The sequence below is a fragment of the Ovis canadensis genome, chromosome 26 (assembly GCF_042477335.2).
Source record: "Ovis canadensis isolate MfBH-ARS-UI-01 breed Bighorn chromosome 26, ARS-UI_OviCan_v2, whole genome shotgun sequence".
Classification (NCBI taxonomy): Eukaryota; Metazoa; Chordata; class Mammalia; order Artiodactyla; family Bovidae; genus Ovis; species Ovis canadensis.
Window position 1 is genome coordinate 22,374,782 of NC_091270.1, and position 21,092 is coordinate 22,395,873.

Here is a 21,092-nt window from a genome sequence, read left to right on the forward strand (position 1 = left end):
TTTTTCACCTAAAGATTCCTGGGGATGCTTGCCAAAAATTCATTCAACTTGCTACATATTTTCATCAGCTAAGAGTCGTTCCAATCTTTCTTGAAGCTTGTAACACAAAAATAATATGTCAAATGTAGATAATATTGTAACCCTGAGTATACTCAGGTAAACAACTCCCCTCCCCTCGGCAAGATTCCTGTTCTCTCCTGGAGCTGCACGTTCCAGGACGATGCTCCTTGCTTTAGTTCCTGCTGAAGATCCCAGTCCCTTCGAGCTTTCCTGTTGTCTTCCTGCACGTTTCAGGGGCAGTGATGCCGGTTCTATGAGCAGTTTTCCGTCGCTCTGGCTCCTTTTGCTTCCCTCCCTTTCCCTCCCCTCCTCTTTCTCACCCTCTTTCTATATCCTCAGCCTGTCTCATCTTGTGGAGGGAAAATGCTGAAGGAGAGGTAACCCAGCTCCAAGCTTGTGTAGACGGTGGTTTCAGTGAGTTACTTGTATCACCTCATTTATTTTACCCAGCAGCTTCAAGCGGGAGGTAAGACCTTAGGAACGGGAGCTCTGTCCACTCTGCTCAGAGGGGCTCGGGAGTGGAGGTCTCTTCTGATGGACCATGGGAGGAAGGAAGCAACGGAAACCACACAGCCGCTGGTCAGCGGGGCTTCCCAGAGACCCGCCATCATCACTCAGGGTCTGCGCAGCAGCTCTTCCCTGAGCCTCCCTGGCTCCCCAGTCCTCTGCCCACCCCCAACCCCCACTCCCGGCTTCCCGGCCCTGGCATTTGGGGCCACCCTTCTTGCTGTGTGTCTCTTAGCTTCTGTTTCTCCCACCAGCTGTGTCTGTGTGTGTCAGTTATGTGCAGGTTTGCAGAACCAAATGATCCACCTCATGCTAACTCAACCTCAGCTACAGCCTGTGGCCAAGTTTCAGTGAAGAGACTTAGAAATTTTCTAGGACTGCCTTGTGTGTGTGTGAGGGGCGGTTTGCTCTCAGAAGATTCTGAGACCCAGGAAAAGTTCCTCCAGAGCCTAGACCGCCACAGCCCATCCCTGTGGGGCTCTCTGAGGGGGCCTCCCATCTTCTTCCCCCTTACTTGTTCAGATCTGTTTGTGAATCAGCCAGGGTTCTCCAGAGAAATAACCCATTTCTTTATTTTAAGGAATCGGCTCATACCATTGTGGAAGCTTGCATTCACGCTAAGTCACTTCAGTCGTGTCTGACTCTACGACCCCATGGACTGTAGCCCACCAGGCTCCTCTGTCCATGGGATTCTCCAGGCAAGAATACTAGAGTGGGTTGCCATTTCCTCCTCCAGGGGTTCCTGACAGGGATCAAACCTTCATCTCTTATGTCTCCTGCATTAGCAGGTGGGTTGTTTACCACTAGTACCACTTATGAAAGCTTGGTGAGTCCATCCAGTGTGGTAGACCAGCAGGACTCAGGGAGGAGCTGATGTTGGAGTTCAATTCTGAAGGCTGGCTGAAGGCTCAATTCCTTCTCTTTGGGGAGAAGTCAGGCTTCGTTCAGGCCTTCAACTGATTGGATGAGGCCCACCCATATCACGCAGAGGTAATAATAACCTGCTTTACCGAGGTCCACTGATTTAAATGTAGGTCTCATTTCCAAACATCCTCACTGGAACATCCAGAATGATGTTTGGCCAAATATCCGGGCAGCAAGGCCCAGCCACGTCTATACGTAAGATGAAGCACCACAAGGAGCTTCCCAGGTTCACTCTTCTCTGTCTTCTGTCTCCCTCCTTCCTCACAGTGTGGGTTTCCAGCAGTTAGAAGCTTTGAGATGGATAGCATTTGCAGTCTCTTAGAAATGCCATCCCTACCCCTGGTCTTGAGTCTGGACACTTGTGTCCTGCGTCCTATTTCACACTCAGACGCTCTGTCACATCAGGAAAGCATTTGCACTTCACAAGCCTCATTTACAGAACAGGAAATTTTATGTTGCTCTTGCAGGTTTGTGTAGAGAAGGAAATAAGGTGGTATAAAAGGGGAGAATCTTTTAAATAGTTCAGCACAAAAGTCAGTATCATAGGTTGTAATCACCCCATCCTTTTTGGGAGATGGCCTTCCCTGCTTGCTCACTGCCAGGTCTGGTCACATGAAAGTGTTGTTACCAAAAGGTGGGGTCTGGCTGCTCACCACTGGAAATCCAATAAACAGGCCAGGTTGGTGAAAAGGAAAGTTTGCTTTATATCAGATGGTGGCAAGTGGGGGGCAGTGGGAAGGTGGACATTTGTCCAAAGGCCGACCCTCCCATCACTGACAGTCAGTGGGGCAAGAGCTTTTATAGACAGAAGGAAGGTGCTACACGCAGAAACAGCACAGTCAGCTCTGACAATCAGCTTCACACTGACCATCGGTGGTCTGAGCAGCATGATCTTGATTCTTTTAAGTACAGTTAACTTTCAGTTACAGGGTTTGTTCACTCCCATTTCTTCAAGGCCAGCTCTCAGAATTTTGGTCACTTATGTCACGGCTACACTTTCGTCATCATATAGTTAACTTCTCCCACCTCGTTGAGTTTCAGTGTCTATAAGACAGCTCACAAGATATGCTCAGAATATTATCTATATCCCTTGAGGAAAAACAAAAGGTCCTTGACCCTACTTAATGACTACATTAATATTATTTGGTCTCCTTTGACTGTTTTCCCTTTGTTTCTGCATGCTCTCATTTCTCTGATTAAACGTATTCTTTGATTAAAGTTTTCCCCCAGACAAGAGGCAGGCGGAGGACATCGAGGTGGGTGGAAGGACTGTAGAGTTACGCTCCATTTCAGCATTTGGCCAACACGAGTTAAGTCTCTGGTGAGAAGGCGTGGTAGGGAGGGGAGTACACAGCTCTGTTTGCACAGGTGTGTCTGGCTCAGCTGGAGACTGGGGTGCCCCGAGGGAAGTCTACCTTGCCGGGGCTCCTGCGTCTCCTCCCACTCCAATCCGGCTGTTGTGGGGCAATGCCAGGGATGGGCATCATCACCTCTGGCTGCATCTGGCCTGGCAAGTGGAGACAAGACACTACTTTTGTTATGCCCAGAGTCCGAGTCCCCAAAACTGAGAGAATAAGACGTCCATAGCAATGCAAAAGCATGAAGGGGTTTTATTTCTAGCTCAAGCTAGGGCTCCCGCCACATCCAACGCAGTGGAGTGGAGCAAGGAGCCCCGAGCCCAGATTTACAGCAGTATTTATAGGTTTTAGAACAGAGAGTTGGCAAGGGCTGATTGGCTGCAGGAGTTTCCTAGTATTTACTAATTGGCTAATCTTTATTGGCTGCAGGGGTTTCCTGGTATTTACTAATTGGCTATTGGCTGCAGGGGGATGTCTTTTACGTCCTGATAAACTCAAACCAGGTTACCGGGAGTATGCTGATTAGACAAGTCCTGGCATCCGCGGGGATGACCTCACTGGGCAATGACTCAGCCTTTCCTGTGAGTCCTATCTTAGTCCCTGAAGCCTATCATGGCGTTTGTTAGGTCCCAACAGGAAGTTCCCTGGAGAAGGAAACGGTAACCCACTCCAGAAAATCCCATGGATGGAGGAGCCTGGTATCTATGGGGTCGCAAAGAGTTGGACACGACTGAGCAACTTCACTTTCACTTTTTTTTAATAGACTTAAAAAAAAATTACAAAGCCTGCATTTTGTCTTTGCTAATTTTTAATTGAAGCAGAGTTTGCAGAGTGAGGAGCACAGATCCTGAGTGTTCAGCTGGAACCTGCATCCCCATCAAGCTATGGGATGGCTCCATCCAGCCCCAAGTTACCTTGACCCCCTCCCCTCCTCCTCTCCAACACTCTCCTGCTCATCCGGCCTGCAGAACTCTGTGGAATCTGGGTGGTGAGGTCAGGACACATTCGTAGCAGTGTAAGAATCCCCAGCTTTGTATTCCAATAGTTCTGATATGTTTCCATAGTTCTCATGCTTTGCAGGCAGATTCTTTACTTTCTGAGCCACCAAGGAAGCTAGTTTAGTGCCAGTGTTCTTAACTCACATAGCTTTTCATTGTTCAGTTCAGTTCAGTTGCTCAGTCGTGTCTGACTCTTTGCAGCTCCATGGGCTGCAGCACACCAGGCTTCCCTGTCCATCACCAACTCCTGGAGCTTGCTCAAACTCATGTCCACTGAGTTGGTGATGCCATCCAACCATCTCATCCTCTGTCATCCCCTTCTCCTCCTGCCTTCAATCTTGCCCAGCATCAGGGTCTTTTCTAATGAGTCAGTTCTTTGCATCAGGTGGCTAAAGTGTTGGAGCTTCAGCTTCAGCAACAGTCCTTCCAATGAATATTCAAGACTGATTTTCTTTAGGATGGACTGGTTGGATCTCCTTGCAGTCCAAGGGACTCTCAAGAGTCTTTTCCAACACTACAGTTCAAAAGCATCAATTCTTCAGTGCTCAGCTTTCTTTATAGTCCAACTCTCACATCCACACATGACTACTGGAAAAACCATAGCATTGACTAGATGGACCTTGGTTGGCAAAGTAATGTCTCTGCTTTTTAATACACTGTCTAGGTCAGAGAAGGCAATGGCACCCCACTCCAGCACTCTTGCCTGGAGAATCCCATGGATGGAGGAGCCTGGTGGGCTGCAGTCCATGGGGTCACTAACAGTTGGACACGACTGAGCAACTTCACTTTCACTTTTCACTTTCATGCAGTGGAGAAGGAAATGGCAACCCACTCCAGTGTTCTTGCCTGGAGAATCTCAGGGACGGTGGAGCCTGGTGGGCTGCCATCTATGGGGGTCACACAGAGTCAGACACAACTGAAGCGACTTAGTAGCAGCAGGTTGGTCATAACTTTTCTTACAAGGAGCAAGTGTCTTTTAATTTCATGGTTGCAGTCACAATCTGCAGTGATTTTGGAGCCCCTCAAAATAAAGTCTGTCACTGTTTCCCCATCTATTTCCCATGAAGTGATGGGACCAGATGCTAAGATCACAGTTTTCTGAATGTTCAGCTTTAAGCCAACTTTTTCACTCTCCTCTTTCACTTTCATCAGAGGCTCTTTGGTTCTTCTCCACTTTCTGCCATAAGGGTGGTGTCATCTGCCTGTCTGAGGTTATTGATATTTCTCCTGGCAATCTTGATTCCAGCTTGTGCTTCATCCAGCCTAGCTTTTGCATGATGTACTCTGCATATAAGTGAAATAAGCAGGGTGAAATATAAAGCCTTGACATACTCCTTGCCCAGTTTGGAACTAGTTTCATTGTAGTTTATCTTTAAATAATATTTACCTCTGATTTTCACTGGATGGTGGGCATTAGTCTCCTGGGAGAAGGAAGGGACCATGAACTTGCCTGTGTTTGGCTCATGACAGAGACTCAATAAAGTCTGTTGTATCTGTGACTAAAGAGTCAACACTGAGAACAAAGAAGGGTTTGGTCATTTACTTGGCTCAGGTCACACGTGTGGCCTCTGAAGTCAGGAGCTGGCCATCACCAAAGTGGCAAAGAGAAGCCCAAGATATCTTGTGCTGTTTTCTGCTGATCTCAGCCTGTCAATCACTGGTTGTGGTCAAACTGCCCTTTGTGGGTCTTATGATTGCAAGATGCTCTCAACTACAACCATAAGGGAGTTCTGAAAAAAACAAAAAACAAAAAACAAAATGGAGGCTTTTTGCTTACCAGACCTAGAAATTACACAGCACACCTGGAGCCATGGTGTCAGGCAGAGAGAGAGAGCACACGGGGCAGAAGCCTGGAGTTTTACTTTTATTCAGGTCTAAGATCCCCTGAAGAAGGAAATGGCAACCCACTCCAGTGTTCTTGCCTGGAGTATCCCATAGCCCGAGAAGCCTGGTGGGCTATAGTCCACGGGGTCGCAAAAGAGTAGGACAAGACTTAGCAACTAAACAACAACAACAGCAAGGATGGGGGCCTAGGTTTGGGGCTCACTTGTTATTGGTGAATTTAAAACATCAGAGCAAGAATGTAAAGTCTGGGAATAGAAACAAAAAACCGTGGAGCCCAGGGGTGGTCCTAAGATAGTGGAAGAATAGGACGGGGAAACCACTTTCTCCCCCACAAATTCATCAAAAGAACATTTAAACGCTGAGTAAATGCCACAAAACAACTTTTGAATGCCGGCAGAGGGCATCAGGCACCCAGAAAAGCAGCCCATTGTCTTCGAAAAGAGGTAGGAAAAAATATAAAAGACAAAAAAAGAGACAAAAGAGGGAGGGACGGAGCTCTGTCCCAGGAAGGGAGTCTTAAAAAGAGAGAAGTTTCCAAACACCAGGAAACACTCTCACTGCTGAGTCTGTGGCGAGCCTTGGAAGCACAGAGGGCAACATAACAGGGAGGAAAAATAAATAAATAATTAAAACCCACAGATTACGAGCCCAAGGGTAACTCCCCCAGCGGAGAAGCAGCGCAGACGCCTGCGCCTGCCACTAGCAAGCGGGGGCTGGGCAGGGAGGCGTGGGCTGCATTGCTTAGAGTAAGGATTGGCCGAATGCCCCGAGTGTAATCAGAGCAAACTAACTTGGGCTAGCAAACAAGACTGTGGGATAGCTACCACGCGAAAAGCTCTAACATAAGACACTGCCAAGACCATGCACAGAACAAAGGATGGAACAGAATTAGCCAGCTGCAGATCATCCCCCTCTGGTGACAGGCAGCCAGAGCCAGAAAGGCCGGAAGGGGGCAATTGCAGCCCCAGAGAGACATTATCTACCAAACTGCAAGCAGGCTTCTTTGCTAACTAAGACTTCTTGGGGTTCTGGACAGTCATCATCCACCTGAGAAGGTGCACCAGGTGTACACCCAGAAAACCGAGCAGCAGGGACGGGAGAGGCAATAAGTCGCAGCAACCACACTCGCCAAACACCTGAGCTACTCAGACCTGGGAAGGGCACAAAATGCAGGCCCAGCTGAGTCTGCGCCTCTGAGGGCTACCTGAGTGCCTGAGCCTGAGCGGCTTAGACCTGGGAGGTGCATGCAGCCCAGGGCCAGCCTCGGATGGTGAATGGGGCAGGCCCAGCGTGCCTGAGATACTGCGAGCACACGCCAGTGTTATTTGTTTGTAGCGTCCCTCCCTCCCCACAGTGCGACTGAACAAGTGAGCCTAAAAAAAGTGTCCACCCCTCTTGTATCAGGGCGGAAATCGGACACTGAAGAGACCAGCAAACAGAAGAAGCTAAAACAGAGGGAACCGCCTTGGAAGTGACAGGTGTAATAGATTAAAACCTGTCGTTAGTACCGACTACATAGGAAGGGGCCTATAGATCTTGAGATATATAAGCCGGACCAAGGAACTATCCGAAAATGAACTGACCCCACACTGCCCACAACAACACCAGAGAAAGTCCTAGATATATCTTTACTATTTTTATGATCATTCTTTTTTGTCGTCTTCTTTTCTTTAACTTAAAAAAATTTTAAGTCCTCTATTACTCCTTTAATTTTCATTTTTATAACCTACTATTACTTTTCAAAAAGAGACCCTATTTTTAAAGCAAACTTCATATATATATATATTTTAAATAATCTTTGTGACTTTGGTTTTTTTTCTTCTTCTTCTTCTTTTCTTTAATATTGTATTTTTGAAAATCCAACCTCTACTCTAGACTTTTAATCTTTGCTTTTTGGTATTTGTTATCAATTTTGTACCTTTAAAAACCCAATCTTCAGTACCCATTTTTCTTGGGAGTAAGATTGCTGGCTTGACTGCTCTCTCCTCCTTTGGACTCTCCTTTTTCTCCACCAGGTTGTCTCTGTCTCCTCCCTCCCCCTTTTCTTCTCTAGCCAACTCTGTGAATCTCTGTGTGTTCCAGATGGTGGAGAACACTTAGGGAACTGACTACTGGCTGGATCTGCCTCTCTCCTTTTCACTTCCCCCTTTTATCCTCCTGGCCACCTCTGTCTCCTTCCTGCCTCTTCTCTTCTCTGTATAACTCCGTGAACATCTCTGAGTGGTCCAGACTGTGGAGCGCACATAAGGAAATGATTACTGGCTAGCTTGCTCTCTCCTCTTTTGATTCCACCTCATCTCATTCGGGTCACCTCTAACTCCCTCCTCCCTCTTCTCTTCTCCATGTAACTCTGTGAACCTCTCTGGGTGTCCCTCACTGTGGAGAAACTTTTCATCTTTAACCTAGATGTTTTATCAACGTTCCTGTATAGAAACAGAAGTCTTGAGACTACTGTAAAAATAAGACTGAAAACCAGAAGCAGGAGGCTTAAGTCCAAATCCTGAGAACATCAGAGAACTCTTCAAATGCCTCCATACCTACACTGAAACCAACCACCACCCAAGAGCCAACAAGTTCCAGAGCAAGACATACCATGCAAATTCTCCAGCAACACAGGAACACAGCCCTGAGCTTCAATATACAGGCTGCCCAAAACCACTGACATCTCATAACTCATTACTGGACATTTCATTGTACTCCAGAGAGAAGAAATCCAGCTCCACCCACCAGAACACCGACACAAGCTTCCCTAACCAAGAAACCTTGACAAGCCACTGATAGAACCTCACCCACAGCGAGGAAACTCCACAAAAAAGAGAACTCCACAAACTGCCAGAATACAGAAAGGCTACCCCAACGCAGCAATATAAACAAGATGAAAAGACAGCGAAATACCCAACAGGCAAAGGAACAGGATAAATGCCCACCAAGACAAACAAAAGAGGAAGAGATAGGGAATCTACCTGATAAAGAATTTCGAATAATGATAGTGAAAATGATCCAAAATCTTGAAATAAAAATGGAATCACAGATAAATAGCCTGGAGACAAGGATTGAGAAGATGCAAGAAAGGTTTAACAAGGACCTAGAAGAAATAAAAAAGAGTCAATATATAATGAATAATGCAATAAACAAGATCAAAAACACTTTGGAGACAACAAATAGTAGACTAATGGAGGCAGAAGATAGGATTAGTGAAGTAGAAGATAGAATGGTAGAAATAAATGAATCAGAGAGGAAAAAAGAAAAACAAATTAAAAGAAATGAGGACAATCTCAGAGACCTCCAGGACAATATTAAATGCTCCAACATTCGAATCATAGGAATCCCAGAAGAAGAAGACAAAAAGAAAGACCAGGAGAAAATACTTGAGGAGATAATAGTTGAAAACTTCCCTAAAATGGGGAAGGAAATAATCACCCAAGTCCAAGAAACCCAGAGAGTCCCAAACAGGATAAACCCAAGGCGAAACACCCCAAGACACATGTTAATCAAATTAAAAAAGATCAAACACAAAGAACAAATATTAAAAGAGCAAAAGAAAAACAACAAATAACACACAAGGGGATTCCCATAAGGATAACAGCTGATCTTTCAATAGAAACTCTTCAGGCCAGGAGGGGATGGCAAGACATACTTAAAGTGATGAAAGAAAATAAACTACAGCCCAGATTACTGTACCCAGCAAGGATCTCATTCAAATATGAATGAGAACTCAAAAGCTTTACAGACAAGCAAAAGCTGAGAGAATTCAGCACCACCAAACCAGCTCTCCAACAAATGCTAAAGGATACTCTCTAGACAGGAAGCACAAAAAGGGTGTATAAACCCAAACCCCAAACAATAAAGTAAATGGCAACAGGATCATACTTATCAATAATTACCTTAAACGTAAATGGGTTGAATGCCCCAACCAAAAGACAAAAACTGGCTGAATGGATACAAAACAAGACCCCTATATATGTTGTCTACAAGAGACCCACCTCAAAACAAGGGACCCATACAGACTGAAAGTGAAGGGCTGGAAAAACATATTCCATGCAAATAGAGACCAGAAGAAAACAGGAGTAGCAATACTCATATCAGATAAAATAGACTTTAAAACAAAGGCTGTGAAAAGAGACAAAGAAGGACACTACATAATGATCAAGGGATCAATCCAAGAAGATATAACAATTATAAATATATATGCACCCAAAATAGGAGCACCGCAATATGTAAGACAAATGCTAACAAGTATGAAAGGGGAAATTAACAACAACACAATAATAGTGGGAGACTTTAATACCCCACTCACACCTATGGATAGATCAACTAAACAGAACATTCAAAGAAACACAAACTTTAAATGATACAATAGACCAGTTAGACCTAATTGATATCTATAGGACATTTTACCCCAAAACAATGAATTTCACCTTTTTCTCAAGTGCACACAGAACCTTCTCCAGGACAGATCACATCCTGGGCCATAAATCTAGCCTTGGTAAATTCAAAAAAACTGAAATAATTCCAAGCATCTTCTCTGACCATAATGCAGTAATATTAGATCTCAATTGCAGGAGAAAAACTATTAAAAATTCCAAAATATGGAGGCTGAACAACACGCTTCTGAATAACCAACAAATCACAGAAGAAATAAAAAAAGAAATCAAAATATGCATAGAAACGAATGAAAATGAAAACACAACAACCCAAAACCTGTGGGACACTGTAAAAGCAGTGCTAAGGGGAAAGTTCATAGCAATACAGGCATACCTCAAGAAACAAGAAAAAAGTCAAATAAATAACCTAACTATACACCTAAAGCAACTAGAAAAGGAAGAAATGGAGAACCCCAGGGTTAGTAGAAGGAAAGAAATCTTAAAGAGACACATGTACCCCAATGTTCATTGCAGCACTGTTTATAATAGCCAGGACATGGAAACAACCTAGATGTCCATCAGCAGATGAATGGATAAGAAAGCTGTGGTACATATACACAATGGAGTATTACTCAGCCGTTAAAAAGAATTCATTTGAATCAGTTCTGATGAGATGGATGAAACTGGAGCCGATTATACAGAGTGAAGTAAGCCAGAAAGAAAAATACCAATACAGTATACTAACACATATATATGGAATTTAGGAAGATGGCAATGACGACCCTGTATGCAAGACAGGGAAAGAGACACAGATGTGTATAACGGACTTTTGGACTCAGAGGGAGAGGGAGAGGGTGGGATGATTTGGGAGAATGACATTCTAACATGTATACTATCATGTGAATTGAATCGCCAGTCTATGTCTGACGCAGGATGCAGCATGCTTGGGGCTGGTGCATGGGGATGACCCAGAAAGATGTTCTGGGGAGGGAGGTGGGAGGGGGGTTCATGTTTGGGAATGCATGTAAGAATTAAAGATTTTAAAATTTAAAAAATAAAAAACTAAAAATTAAAAAAAATAAAATAAAATAAAATAAAATAAAATCTAAAAAAAAAAAAAAAAAAAAAATTAAGGCAGAAATAAATGCAAAAGAAACAAAAGAGACTATAGCAAAAATCAACAAAGCCAAAAGCTGGGTCTTTGAAAGGATAAATAAAATTTACAAACCATTAGCCAGACTCATCAAGAAACAAAGGGAGAAAAATCAAATCAATAAAATTAGAAATGAAAATGGAGAGATCACAACAGACAACACAGAAATACAAAGGATCACAAGAGACTACTATCAGGAATTATATGCCAATAAAATGGACAACGTGGAAGAAATGGACAAATTCTTAGAAAAGTACAACTTTCCAAAACTGAACCAGGAAGAAATAGAAAATCTTAACAGACCCATCACAAGCACGGAAATTGAAAGTGTAATCAGAAATCTTCCAGCAAACAAAAGCCCAGGTCCAGACAGCTCCACAACTGAATTCTACCAAAAATTTAGAGAAGAGCTAACACCTATCCTACTCAAACTCTTCCAGAAAATTGCAGAGGAAGGTAAACTTCCAAACTCATTCTATGAGGCCACCATCACCCTAATACCAAAACCTGGCAAAGATTCCACAAAAAAAGAAAACTATAGGCCAATATCACTGATGAACTAGATGCAAAAATCCTTAACAAAATTCTAGCAATCAGAATCCAACAACACATTAAAAAGATCATATACCATGACCAAGTGGGCTTTGTCTCAAGGATGCAAGGATTCTTCAACATCTGCAAATCAATCGATGTAATACACCACATTAACAAATTGAAAAATAAAAGCCATATGATTATCTCAATAGATGCAGAGAAAGCCTTTGACAAAATTCAACATCCATTTATGATAAAAACTCTCCAGAAAGCAGGAATAGAAGGAACATACCTCAACATAATAAAAGCTATATATGACAAACCCACAGCAAACATTATCCTCAATGGTGAAAAATGAAAAGCATTTCCCCTAAAGTCAGGAACAAGACAAGGGTGCACATTTTCACCACTATTATTAAACACAGTTCTTGAAGTTTTTGCCACAGCAATCAGAGCATAAAAAGAAATAAAAGGAATCCAAACTGGAAAAGAAGAAGTAAAACTCTCACTGTTTGCAGATGACATGATCCTCTACATAGAAAACCCTAAAGACTCCACCAGAAAATTACTAGAGCTCATCAATGAATATAGTAAAGTTGCAGGATATAAAAACAACACACAGAAATCCCTTGCATTCCTACACACTAATAATGAGAAAGTAGAAAAAGAAATTAAGGAAACAATTCCATTCACCATTGCAACGAAAAGAATAAAATACTTAAGAATATATCTACCTAAAGAAACTAAAGACCTATATATAGAAAACTATAAAACACTGGTGAAAGAAATCAAAGAGGACACTAATAGACGGAGAAATATACCATGTTCATGGATCGGAAGTTAACATGAGTATACTACCCAAAGCAATCTATAGATTCAATGCAATCGCTATCAAGCTACCAGCAGTATTTTTCACAGAACTAGAACAAATAATCTCACAATTTGTATGGAAATACAAAAAACCTTGAATAGCCAAAGCAATCTTGAGAAAGAAGAATGGAACTGGAGGAATCAACCTGCTTGACTTCAGGCTCTACTACAAAGCCACAGTCATCAAGACAGTATGGTACTGGCACAAAGACAGAAATATAGATCAATGGAACAAAATAGAAAGCCCAGAGATAAATCCACATACCTATAGACACCTTATCTTCAACAAAGGAGGCAAGAATATACGATGGAGAAGAGACAATCTCTTTGACAAGTGGTGCTGGGAAAACTGGTCAACCACTTGTAAAATAATGAAACTAGAACACTTCCTAACACCATACACAAAAACAAACTCAAAATGGATTAAAGATCTAAACGTAAGACCAGAAACAATGAAACTCCTAGAGAAGAACATAGGCAAAACACTCTCCGACATAAATCACAGCAAGATCCTCTATGATCCACCTCCCAGAATACTGGAAATAAAAGCAAAAATAAACAAATGGAATCTAATTAAAACTAAAAGCTTCTGCACAACAAAGGAAACTATAAGTAAGGTGAAAAGACAGCCTTTGGAATGGAAGAAAATAATAGCAAATGAGGCAACTGACAACTAATCTCAAAATATACAAGCAACTTATGCAGCTCAATTCCAGAAAAATAAATGACCCAATCAAAAAATGGGCCAAAGAACTAAATAGACATTTCTCCAAAGAAGACATACGGATAGGTAACAAACGCATGAAAAGATGCTTAACATCACTCATTATCAGTTCAGTTCAGTTCAGTCGCTCAGTCATGTCCGACTCTTTGCAACCCCATGAATCGCAGCATGCCAGCCCTCCCTGTCCATCACCATCTCCTGGAGTTCACTCAGACTCACGTCCATCGAGTCTGTAATGCCATCCAGCCATCTCATCCTCTGTTGTCCCCTTCTCCTCCTGCCCCCAATCCCTCCCAGCATCATAGTCTTTTGCAGTGAGTCAACTCTTCGCATGAGGTGGTCAAAGTACTGGAGCTTCAGCTTTAGCATCATTCCTTCCAAAGAAATCCAAGGGCTGATCTCCTTCAGAATGGACTGGTTGGATCTCCATGCAGTCTAAGGAACTCTCAAGAGTCTTCTCCAACACCACAGTTCAAAAGCATCAATTCTTCGGCGCTCAGCCTTCTTCACAGTCCAACTCTCACATCCATACATGACCACAGGAAAAACCATAGCCTTGACTTGAAGGACCTTAGTCGGCAAAGTAATGTCTCTGCTTTTGAACATACTATCTAGGTTGGTCATAACTTTTCTTCCAAGGAGTAAGCGTCTTTTAATTTCATGGCTGCAATCACCATCTGCAGTGATTTTGGAGCCCAGAAAAATAAAGTCTGACACTGTTTCCACTGTTTCCCCATCTATCTGCCATGAAGTGATGGGACCAGATGCCATGATCTTCATTTTCTGAATGTTGAGCTTTAAGCCAACTTTTTTGCTCTCCTCTTTCACTTTCATCAAGAGGCTTTTTAGTTCCTCTTCACTTTCTGCCATAAGGGTGGTGTCATCTGATATCTGAGGTTATTGATATTTCTCCCGGCAATCTTGATTCCAGTTTGTGTTTCTTCCAATCCAGCGTTTCTCATGATGTACTCTGTATATAAGTTAAATAAGCAGGGTGCCAATATACAGCCTTGATGGACTCCTTTTCCTATTTGGAACCAGTCTGTTGTTCCATATCCAGTTCTAACTGTTGCTTCTTGACCTGCATACAGATTTCTCAAGAGGCAGGTTAGGTGGTCTGATATTCCCATCTCTTTCAGAATTTTCCACAGTTTATTGTGATCCGCACAGTCAAAGGCTTTGGCATAGTCAACAAAGCAGAAATAGATGTTCTTCTGGAACTCTCTTGCTTTTTCCATGATCCAGCGGATGTTGGCAATTTGATCTCTGGTTCCTCTCTCTGCCTTTTCTAAAACCAGCTTGAACATCAGGGAGTTCATGGTTGACGTATTGCTGAGAAATGCAAACCAAGACCACAATGAGGTACCATTTCACACCAGTCAGAATGGCTGCAATCCAAAAGTCTACAAGCAATAAATGCTGGAGAGGGTGTGGAGAAAAGGGAACCCTCTTACACTGTTGGTGGGAATGCAAACTAGTGCAGCCATTATGGAGAACAATGTGGAGATTCCTTAAAAAACTGGAAATAGAACTGCCTTATGACTCAGAAAATCCCACTGCTGGGTATACACACCGAGGAAACCAGAATTGAAAGAGACACGTGTACCCCAATGTTCATCGCAGCACTGTTTATAATAGCCAGGACATGGAAGCAACCTAGATGTCCATCAGCAGATGAATGGATAAGAAAGCTGTGGTATATATACACAATGGAGTATTACCCAGCCATTAAAAAGAATACATTTGAATCAGTTCTAATGCGGTGGACGAAATTGGAGCCGATTATACAGAGTGAAGTAAGCCAGAAAGAAAAACACCAAAACAGTATACTAATGCATATATATGGAATTTAGAAAGATGGTAACGATAACCCTGTATGCGAGACAGCAAAAGAGACACAGACGTGTAGAACAGTCTTTTGGACTCTGTGGGAGAGGGAGAGGGTGGGATGATTTGGGAGAATGACATTGAAACATGTATAATATCATATAAGAAATGAATCGCCAGTCTAGGTTCGATGCAGGATATAGGATGCTTGGGGCTGGTGCACTGGGATGACCCAGAGGGATGGTATGGGGAGGGAGGTGGGAGGGGGGGTTCAGGATTGGGAACACGTGTACACCCGTGGCGGATTCATGTTGAAGTATGGCAAAACCAATACAATATTATAAAGTAAAAACAACAACTGTGGAGCCCAAATGGCCAGTTAGAGAAAGCAACCAAGGTTTCTAATACAAACGAGCCTGGGGAGGCGACCATGGCCTGGCCCTCCCTCTGGCATTTTCTGTAGTTCTGTGAGTCAGTCTAGTAAATCGTACAATATGAAGGGGGAGGTACTGGGAATTCCTGAGGTAGCCAAGTTGGGCAGAAGTGTGGGGGAGCTGGGGACCCAAGAGTTGGTATCTGAGGTGGGGACAGTCTTGTGGAACTGGGATCATACCTGTGAGGCTGATCCTCCTTCTGGGGTGGTTAGTGTCAGAACTGAGCTGAAGCCCTGGTGTCAAGAAGGGAAAACACACAAACAAAATCCTCTCAGCCAGGACCTGCGAACCCTCTGTAATCTGTTTTAAGCACCCTCTCTCAACTTCCACCTGCTGTCTTTCTGGCTCAACCCTTTGTAGATGAAGAACCTAGAATCTTTGACCTGATGCTGCTAAGCCCCTTTGGAAGCCCCCAGATTCAGCCTGTTTTCCCGATGCCTCATGCACAGCGGGTCCTGTCTCCCCACTGGCCCTGCTTGGACGCCTCCTTTCTTTCCGCTTGCCTTCACTCCCCACAACTGCTTCACGTGGCACCTTCTCCTCCAAAGCTCCCGTCAGCTCCTCACGCCTGCTCTCAGCTGAGAAATCATGACAGGTTTTCAAAGAAAATCAAAGCAACCAGAAGTGAACTTCCCCAGTTGCAGACCCCAGGTGTATCTACCTCTGTGCCCACATGTGGCGTGTGATTCTCTCCAAGCTCTCTGCACACCTTCCTATCTCTCCTCTCCACTCCACCCCCACCCCCACCCCGCCGACCCCCAAGCCCTCGGTCCCTACCACCTCCTTTTTCTTTCAGCATCTTTGGAGAGATTCTGAATGGTTTCTGTTTGATGATGACTCATCTTTGTCTAGGTGAAATATTCCTGTGCTATTTTTCTTAATTTATTGTATCTAACTGCTTGCTTTATACTGATTCTTTTTTGTTTTGTTTTTTAATTTGTGCCAGCTGTTAGCTGTTGCATGCAGAATCTTTAGTTGTGACACTTGAAATCTTGTTTGTGGCATGTGGGATCTAGTTCCCTGACCAGGGATTGAACCTATGTTCCCAGCATTGGGAGTGCAGTCTTAAGCACTGGACCACCAGGGCTATCCCTGCACGATCTACTTTAAAGAGATTTTGTAGGGGAGTAGAAAAGACTCTGATGCTGGGAGGGATTGGGGGCAGGAAGAGAAGGGGACGACAGAGGATGAGATGGCTGGATGGCATCACCGACTCGATGGACGTGAGTTTGAGTGAACTCCGGGAGTTGGTGATGGACAGGGAGGTCTGGCGTGCTGCAATTCATGGGGTCACGAAGAGTCGGACATGACTGAGCGACTGAACTGAACTGAACTGAGACAGAACTGTGTTCCAGGCTACAGGGATTTCTCCCTATGATGCATGACTGTTACTATGAATACCTTCTTTCAATGGGTAACCAATGAGAATAACACAAATGGACCATCCACATTCTCATAATCAAATTCACAACTGCTGCCTCCTAAGCAGACTGCTTCCTACCAGTGTGGTTCCCTCATGTGATGGTTAAGTCAGCACATCTCTTCTCCTTCCTGAAGCTGAGCTTCCTGTGCTATACAGCAGCTTCCCACTAGCTAGCTGTTCTATATATGGTGGGTTTATAACAGTCCTCTACCTTCCCTTCCTGAATCCAGTCTATATATGGCTACCAAGTTGTTTCCAGATTGCAAATTTGGCAATGTTATTTTCTCATTTAAACTCCTTCAGTTTCTTCTCTTTGCTTACAAGACAAATTCAAATATCCAAACCTGAGTGTACATATCCTACAGTCTTTCCTTTTTCTTCAGCCAAAGGATACATGACTTCCCAAATTCACATTGAAATCTACGCCTTTCTATCTTTGCCTATGATCTTCCTTTTTCCTGGACTGGCTTCACCACTGTGTGTCTGCCTCATAAATACTGACTCATCTCTTGGACCATAAATCAAAAACTGACCTCATAGCAAAGTTTTCTCAACTTCTCCCCCTGCTCCCACCCCCACACCATAGGAACAGGAACAGCTGTTCCTTTCTTTAAGACCCCTCCTCCTCACTGCAGTGAACAGTGATGAACTGTTACAGTGTGGATCTGTTTGATCCAGCGGAAAGCCCCTGCCATTCCGGGAGCACATTTTGCTCATTTTGTACCTGATTCTGGCTAAGTAACTAGAAATTGTGGGAGCAGAGGAAATGGGTCTCATGAAGATGGTGCTGAGCCAAGCTGCCCTGTGCCTGGAAAGGGGGCCAGGAGAGTACTAGAAACTGAGAACCAGGTGACGCCTGAAGGGACCCATCTGACTGTTTCCTATCTTTGTATAATTCCTCACTTGAGTGCTTTGCCCAGAAACTTCCAGGATGTTAGATTACTATATTCGTGTACCATGAAGCAGCTGGATAAGCCTACATTTTGAGTAACTCACTTCCTTTTATTAAGCAGGAGGGACAAACATATTTTCCCCAGAGGCAGATAATTTGGCTTTTACTTAGTGCAGGAAGTATCTTTTTGCTGAGAAACCATTCATCAGAGCCTAGTGTCAGCAGGTGCGAGCCCTGGGCTCCGATGCTGTAGCATCTCAGAGTTGGAGGGACCTAAGTGACCATCGCATTTTCCAGATGAGAAAACTAAGGTCCAGAAAAGAGAGGCTATTTCCCAGGGGTCCAGAGGCAAGTGGCTTCTCTGGAGCCACAGCCTAAAATCAGAGCCACAGACTCTAAAATCAGTGTTTTCTCAGTTAATCCTAAGACTCAGTAATGACACTTTCATGGAGGAAATGTCTAGAGTTGTGAATAATAATCAGAAGAGAAATCAGAAAATAAAAGGAGATTAAAAAAGTGAAATTAAGCAATATTGTGCTATTTCCTTTTATGGACACTTAATAATATTATTCCCAAATGACTTTTGTCGTTTTCAACCTAAACCAATTTTTGTCTATTTCAAATGCATCTGATGAAGCACCCTCCACAGACCAAGGTAGGTACTGAAGACCCCAAGACTGTTCACCTCTTCTCAGCTGAGTTCGTTGCTTCCCTGCCCCTGCCCCCTACTTGCCCGCTGATGCGATGGTTAAAGCGCATGTCTGCTGCTGCTGCTAAGTCACTTCAGTTGTTTCCGACTCTGCGCGACCCCATAGACGGCAGCCCACCAGGCTCCCCCGTCCCTGGGATTCTCCAGGCAAGAACGTCTAGGTATGATTTATTGCGTTGTCTCCCCAGACAGGTTTTCTCTCTTTTTCTTGCTTGGCATGCCGCCCTATTTCCTCTTGATTTCCTCCCTTCTGCAGGGGGATCAGACCATCTGAGCCCTAAGGCCGTGCCATGGTGTCATAGAGAGCTGTTCTCCACCTTCTATCTCCTCTCGTCCTCAGTGTTCCTGGCACTGCAGCAGCGCTTGGACCCTCCGACACCCTCCACTCGCCCAGCAGCTCAGCTCTTGGGGGTCGGTGGTGACTGGCTCCTGAGCTTGCTGAGAGGCAGGGGCAGTGACGAGCCCCCCGCATTTTGCAGCCTCACGTCCCCTCCAGTCCACCCGGAGCCAGGCCCGGGTACAGAGGCCCCGGGCGCCAGGTGCTGGCTCTTGGGTCCCTGCCAGGAGGCGCCGCGCGTCCGCAGGTGCCCACTCAGTGATTTCTCTGGTTCACTAGTGCCCAGTGATGGGAACACGGCGGGCCGTCAGGGCCTGAAACAGGCTAGAAACAGGCCCTGGAGGACGAAGGAGAGGCTCCTCAGGCCCCGCTGCCCTCAGGAGGGAGAGGAGGTGAGTGAGCGAAGCTGAGGGCCCGGGCGGACGGCGTCTCGGCTCCGGGGACCCCAGGAGGGAGCCCGGGGACCATGCGAGAGGCCATCCTCCCACGGTCCCCCCTCTGCGTGGGGCCCCCGCGCCTCTCGGAAGCGCCTGGAGCCACGGGCCTCAGAACCGGGGGGACCTGGGGGTCAGCTCACCCAGCTCTGGCATCTCGCCGACGAGGGTGCGGAGGCGCCGCGAAGGGCCGTGACCTGCAGTCGGAGGCGGAGCCGGGACCGGAGCCCGGGGTCCGAAGCCTCGGTCCAGCGTCATCTTTCCACGCGACATCCCAGACGTGTCTGAGGCTGCTTCTGAGGGAGCGAGGGGGCTGCGGGACGGGACACGCGCGGTGGCGGGGCCCGGCTCTGCGTCCACCCGGGGCTCAGTCCTCCTGACCTCGGTGTGGTCCCGCTCCCCGCGGAGGGAACGGCCGCTCGAGGACGCCCCCGGGGGCCGCCTGAGGCCGCACGGAGGGTCCCAGCGCACTCCGCACGGAGAGGGTCCCAGGATGCTCCGCGCGAAGCCGGCGCGGTGCCGCCCGACGCCCGACGCACTTCCGGGCGCAAGCGACGCTCTTGGCGGCCGAGCGCGGCCCGAGACCCAAAGCCGCCCGTGCGCACGTGGGTTGGTGCGTCCCCCAGACCGACCTGAGGCAGAGCGTCGGGGGCTTGAAGGGCCCCTTCTTGTTCTCACTGGAAGCAGGACCCCGAGACTGGAGTGTGTACAGAGGCGGGCAGGCCGGGGGCCGGGGGTCCTGAGGCCCTGAGTCAGGAGCGATGAGTGAGCCCCCTCGGGGTCCAGCGCGGAAGGCGTGGGAGCCTGGGCTCAGGTGGCAGAAATCTGGGCACAGACGAAGGAGAAGAATCCCATGTTCCTATGGTTCTGTCAAAGGTGCTTCCTGTTTCCAGGCTCGAGTTAGTCTCCGTCTGGTTCACACCTAAGGGCTCAATGCTGAGGAGACTCTGTTGGGTTTTCAAGACCTCGGAATCTTGTAGGTGAAACAAAGTCGACAGGTAACAGGACTCCCAACTCATTCATGACGACAAGGACGTCATTCTGTTTCTCTAGGGAGAGAACGAGGGCTCAGAAGGAGGCCTGTCCTGTCAGAGTGGAGTCAGTAAGCTCCTCCGGAGAAGGCGGTGGCATCCCACTCCAGTACTCTTGCCTGGAAAATACCATGGGCGGAAAACCTGGTAGGCTACAGTCCATGGGGTCGAGAAGAGTAGGACAGGACTGAACGACCTCACTTTCACTTTTCACTTTCATGCATTGAAGAAGGAAATGGCAACCCACTCCAGTGTTCTTGCCTGGAGAATCCCAGGGACGGGGAGCCTGGTGGTCTGCCGTCTGTGGGGTCACACAGAGTCCGACACGACTGAAGCGACTTAGCAGTAGCAGTAGCAGTAAGCTCCTCAGAGCAGAGCCAAGTGGGAACAGAGCTGCTGGCATCCTATTTTCTCCTCAAAGAGAAGAGACGTGCTAACCCAGGGCCACATGCTCCCAGGCCTGCTCTACTGGAGGAGCACGTGGGGAACAGACTGGGGCCTTTTATGGCCCCAAAACTGAAGAAGAATTTTGAGATTCTTGTGACTGCTCTCTCTCCCTCCCTTCTTCCCTCCATTTCTATTTTCTCTCCTTTAAAGTAGCAACCATCCTTGCCTTGGACAATTGCTCTCACAGCCCATACATCCTCCAGAGATTTCACTCAGGGCCC

The 21,092-nt window shown here is 45.8% G+C and overlaps 1 protein-coding gene across 1 annotated transcript in view; it reads right to left on the minus strand.

The window, feature by feature from the left end:
* The window catches only part of DEFB1 (defensin beta 1), a 39,649-nt gene extending 19,233 nt beyond the window's left edge, over nucleotides 1-20,416 (minus strand). The window contains exons 1-3 of the mRNA XM_069572825.1: nucleotides 20,359-20,416; nucleotides 20,026-20,218; nucleotides 19,537-19,931 (exon numbers count right to left, since the gene is read on the minus strand). Coding sequence (XP_069428926.1) covers nucleotides 19,537-19,931; nucleotides 20,026-20,218; nucleotides 20,359-20,416 — 646 coding nt within the window. The remainder of the gene's footprint in view (nucleotides 1-19,536; nucleotides 19,932-20,025; nucleotides 20,219-20,358) is intronic.
* Nucleotides 20,417-21,092: the final 676 nt, after the last annotated feature.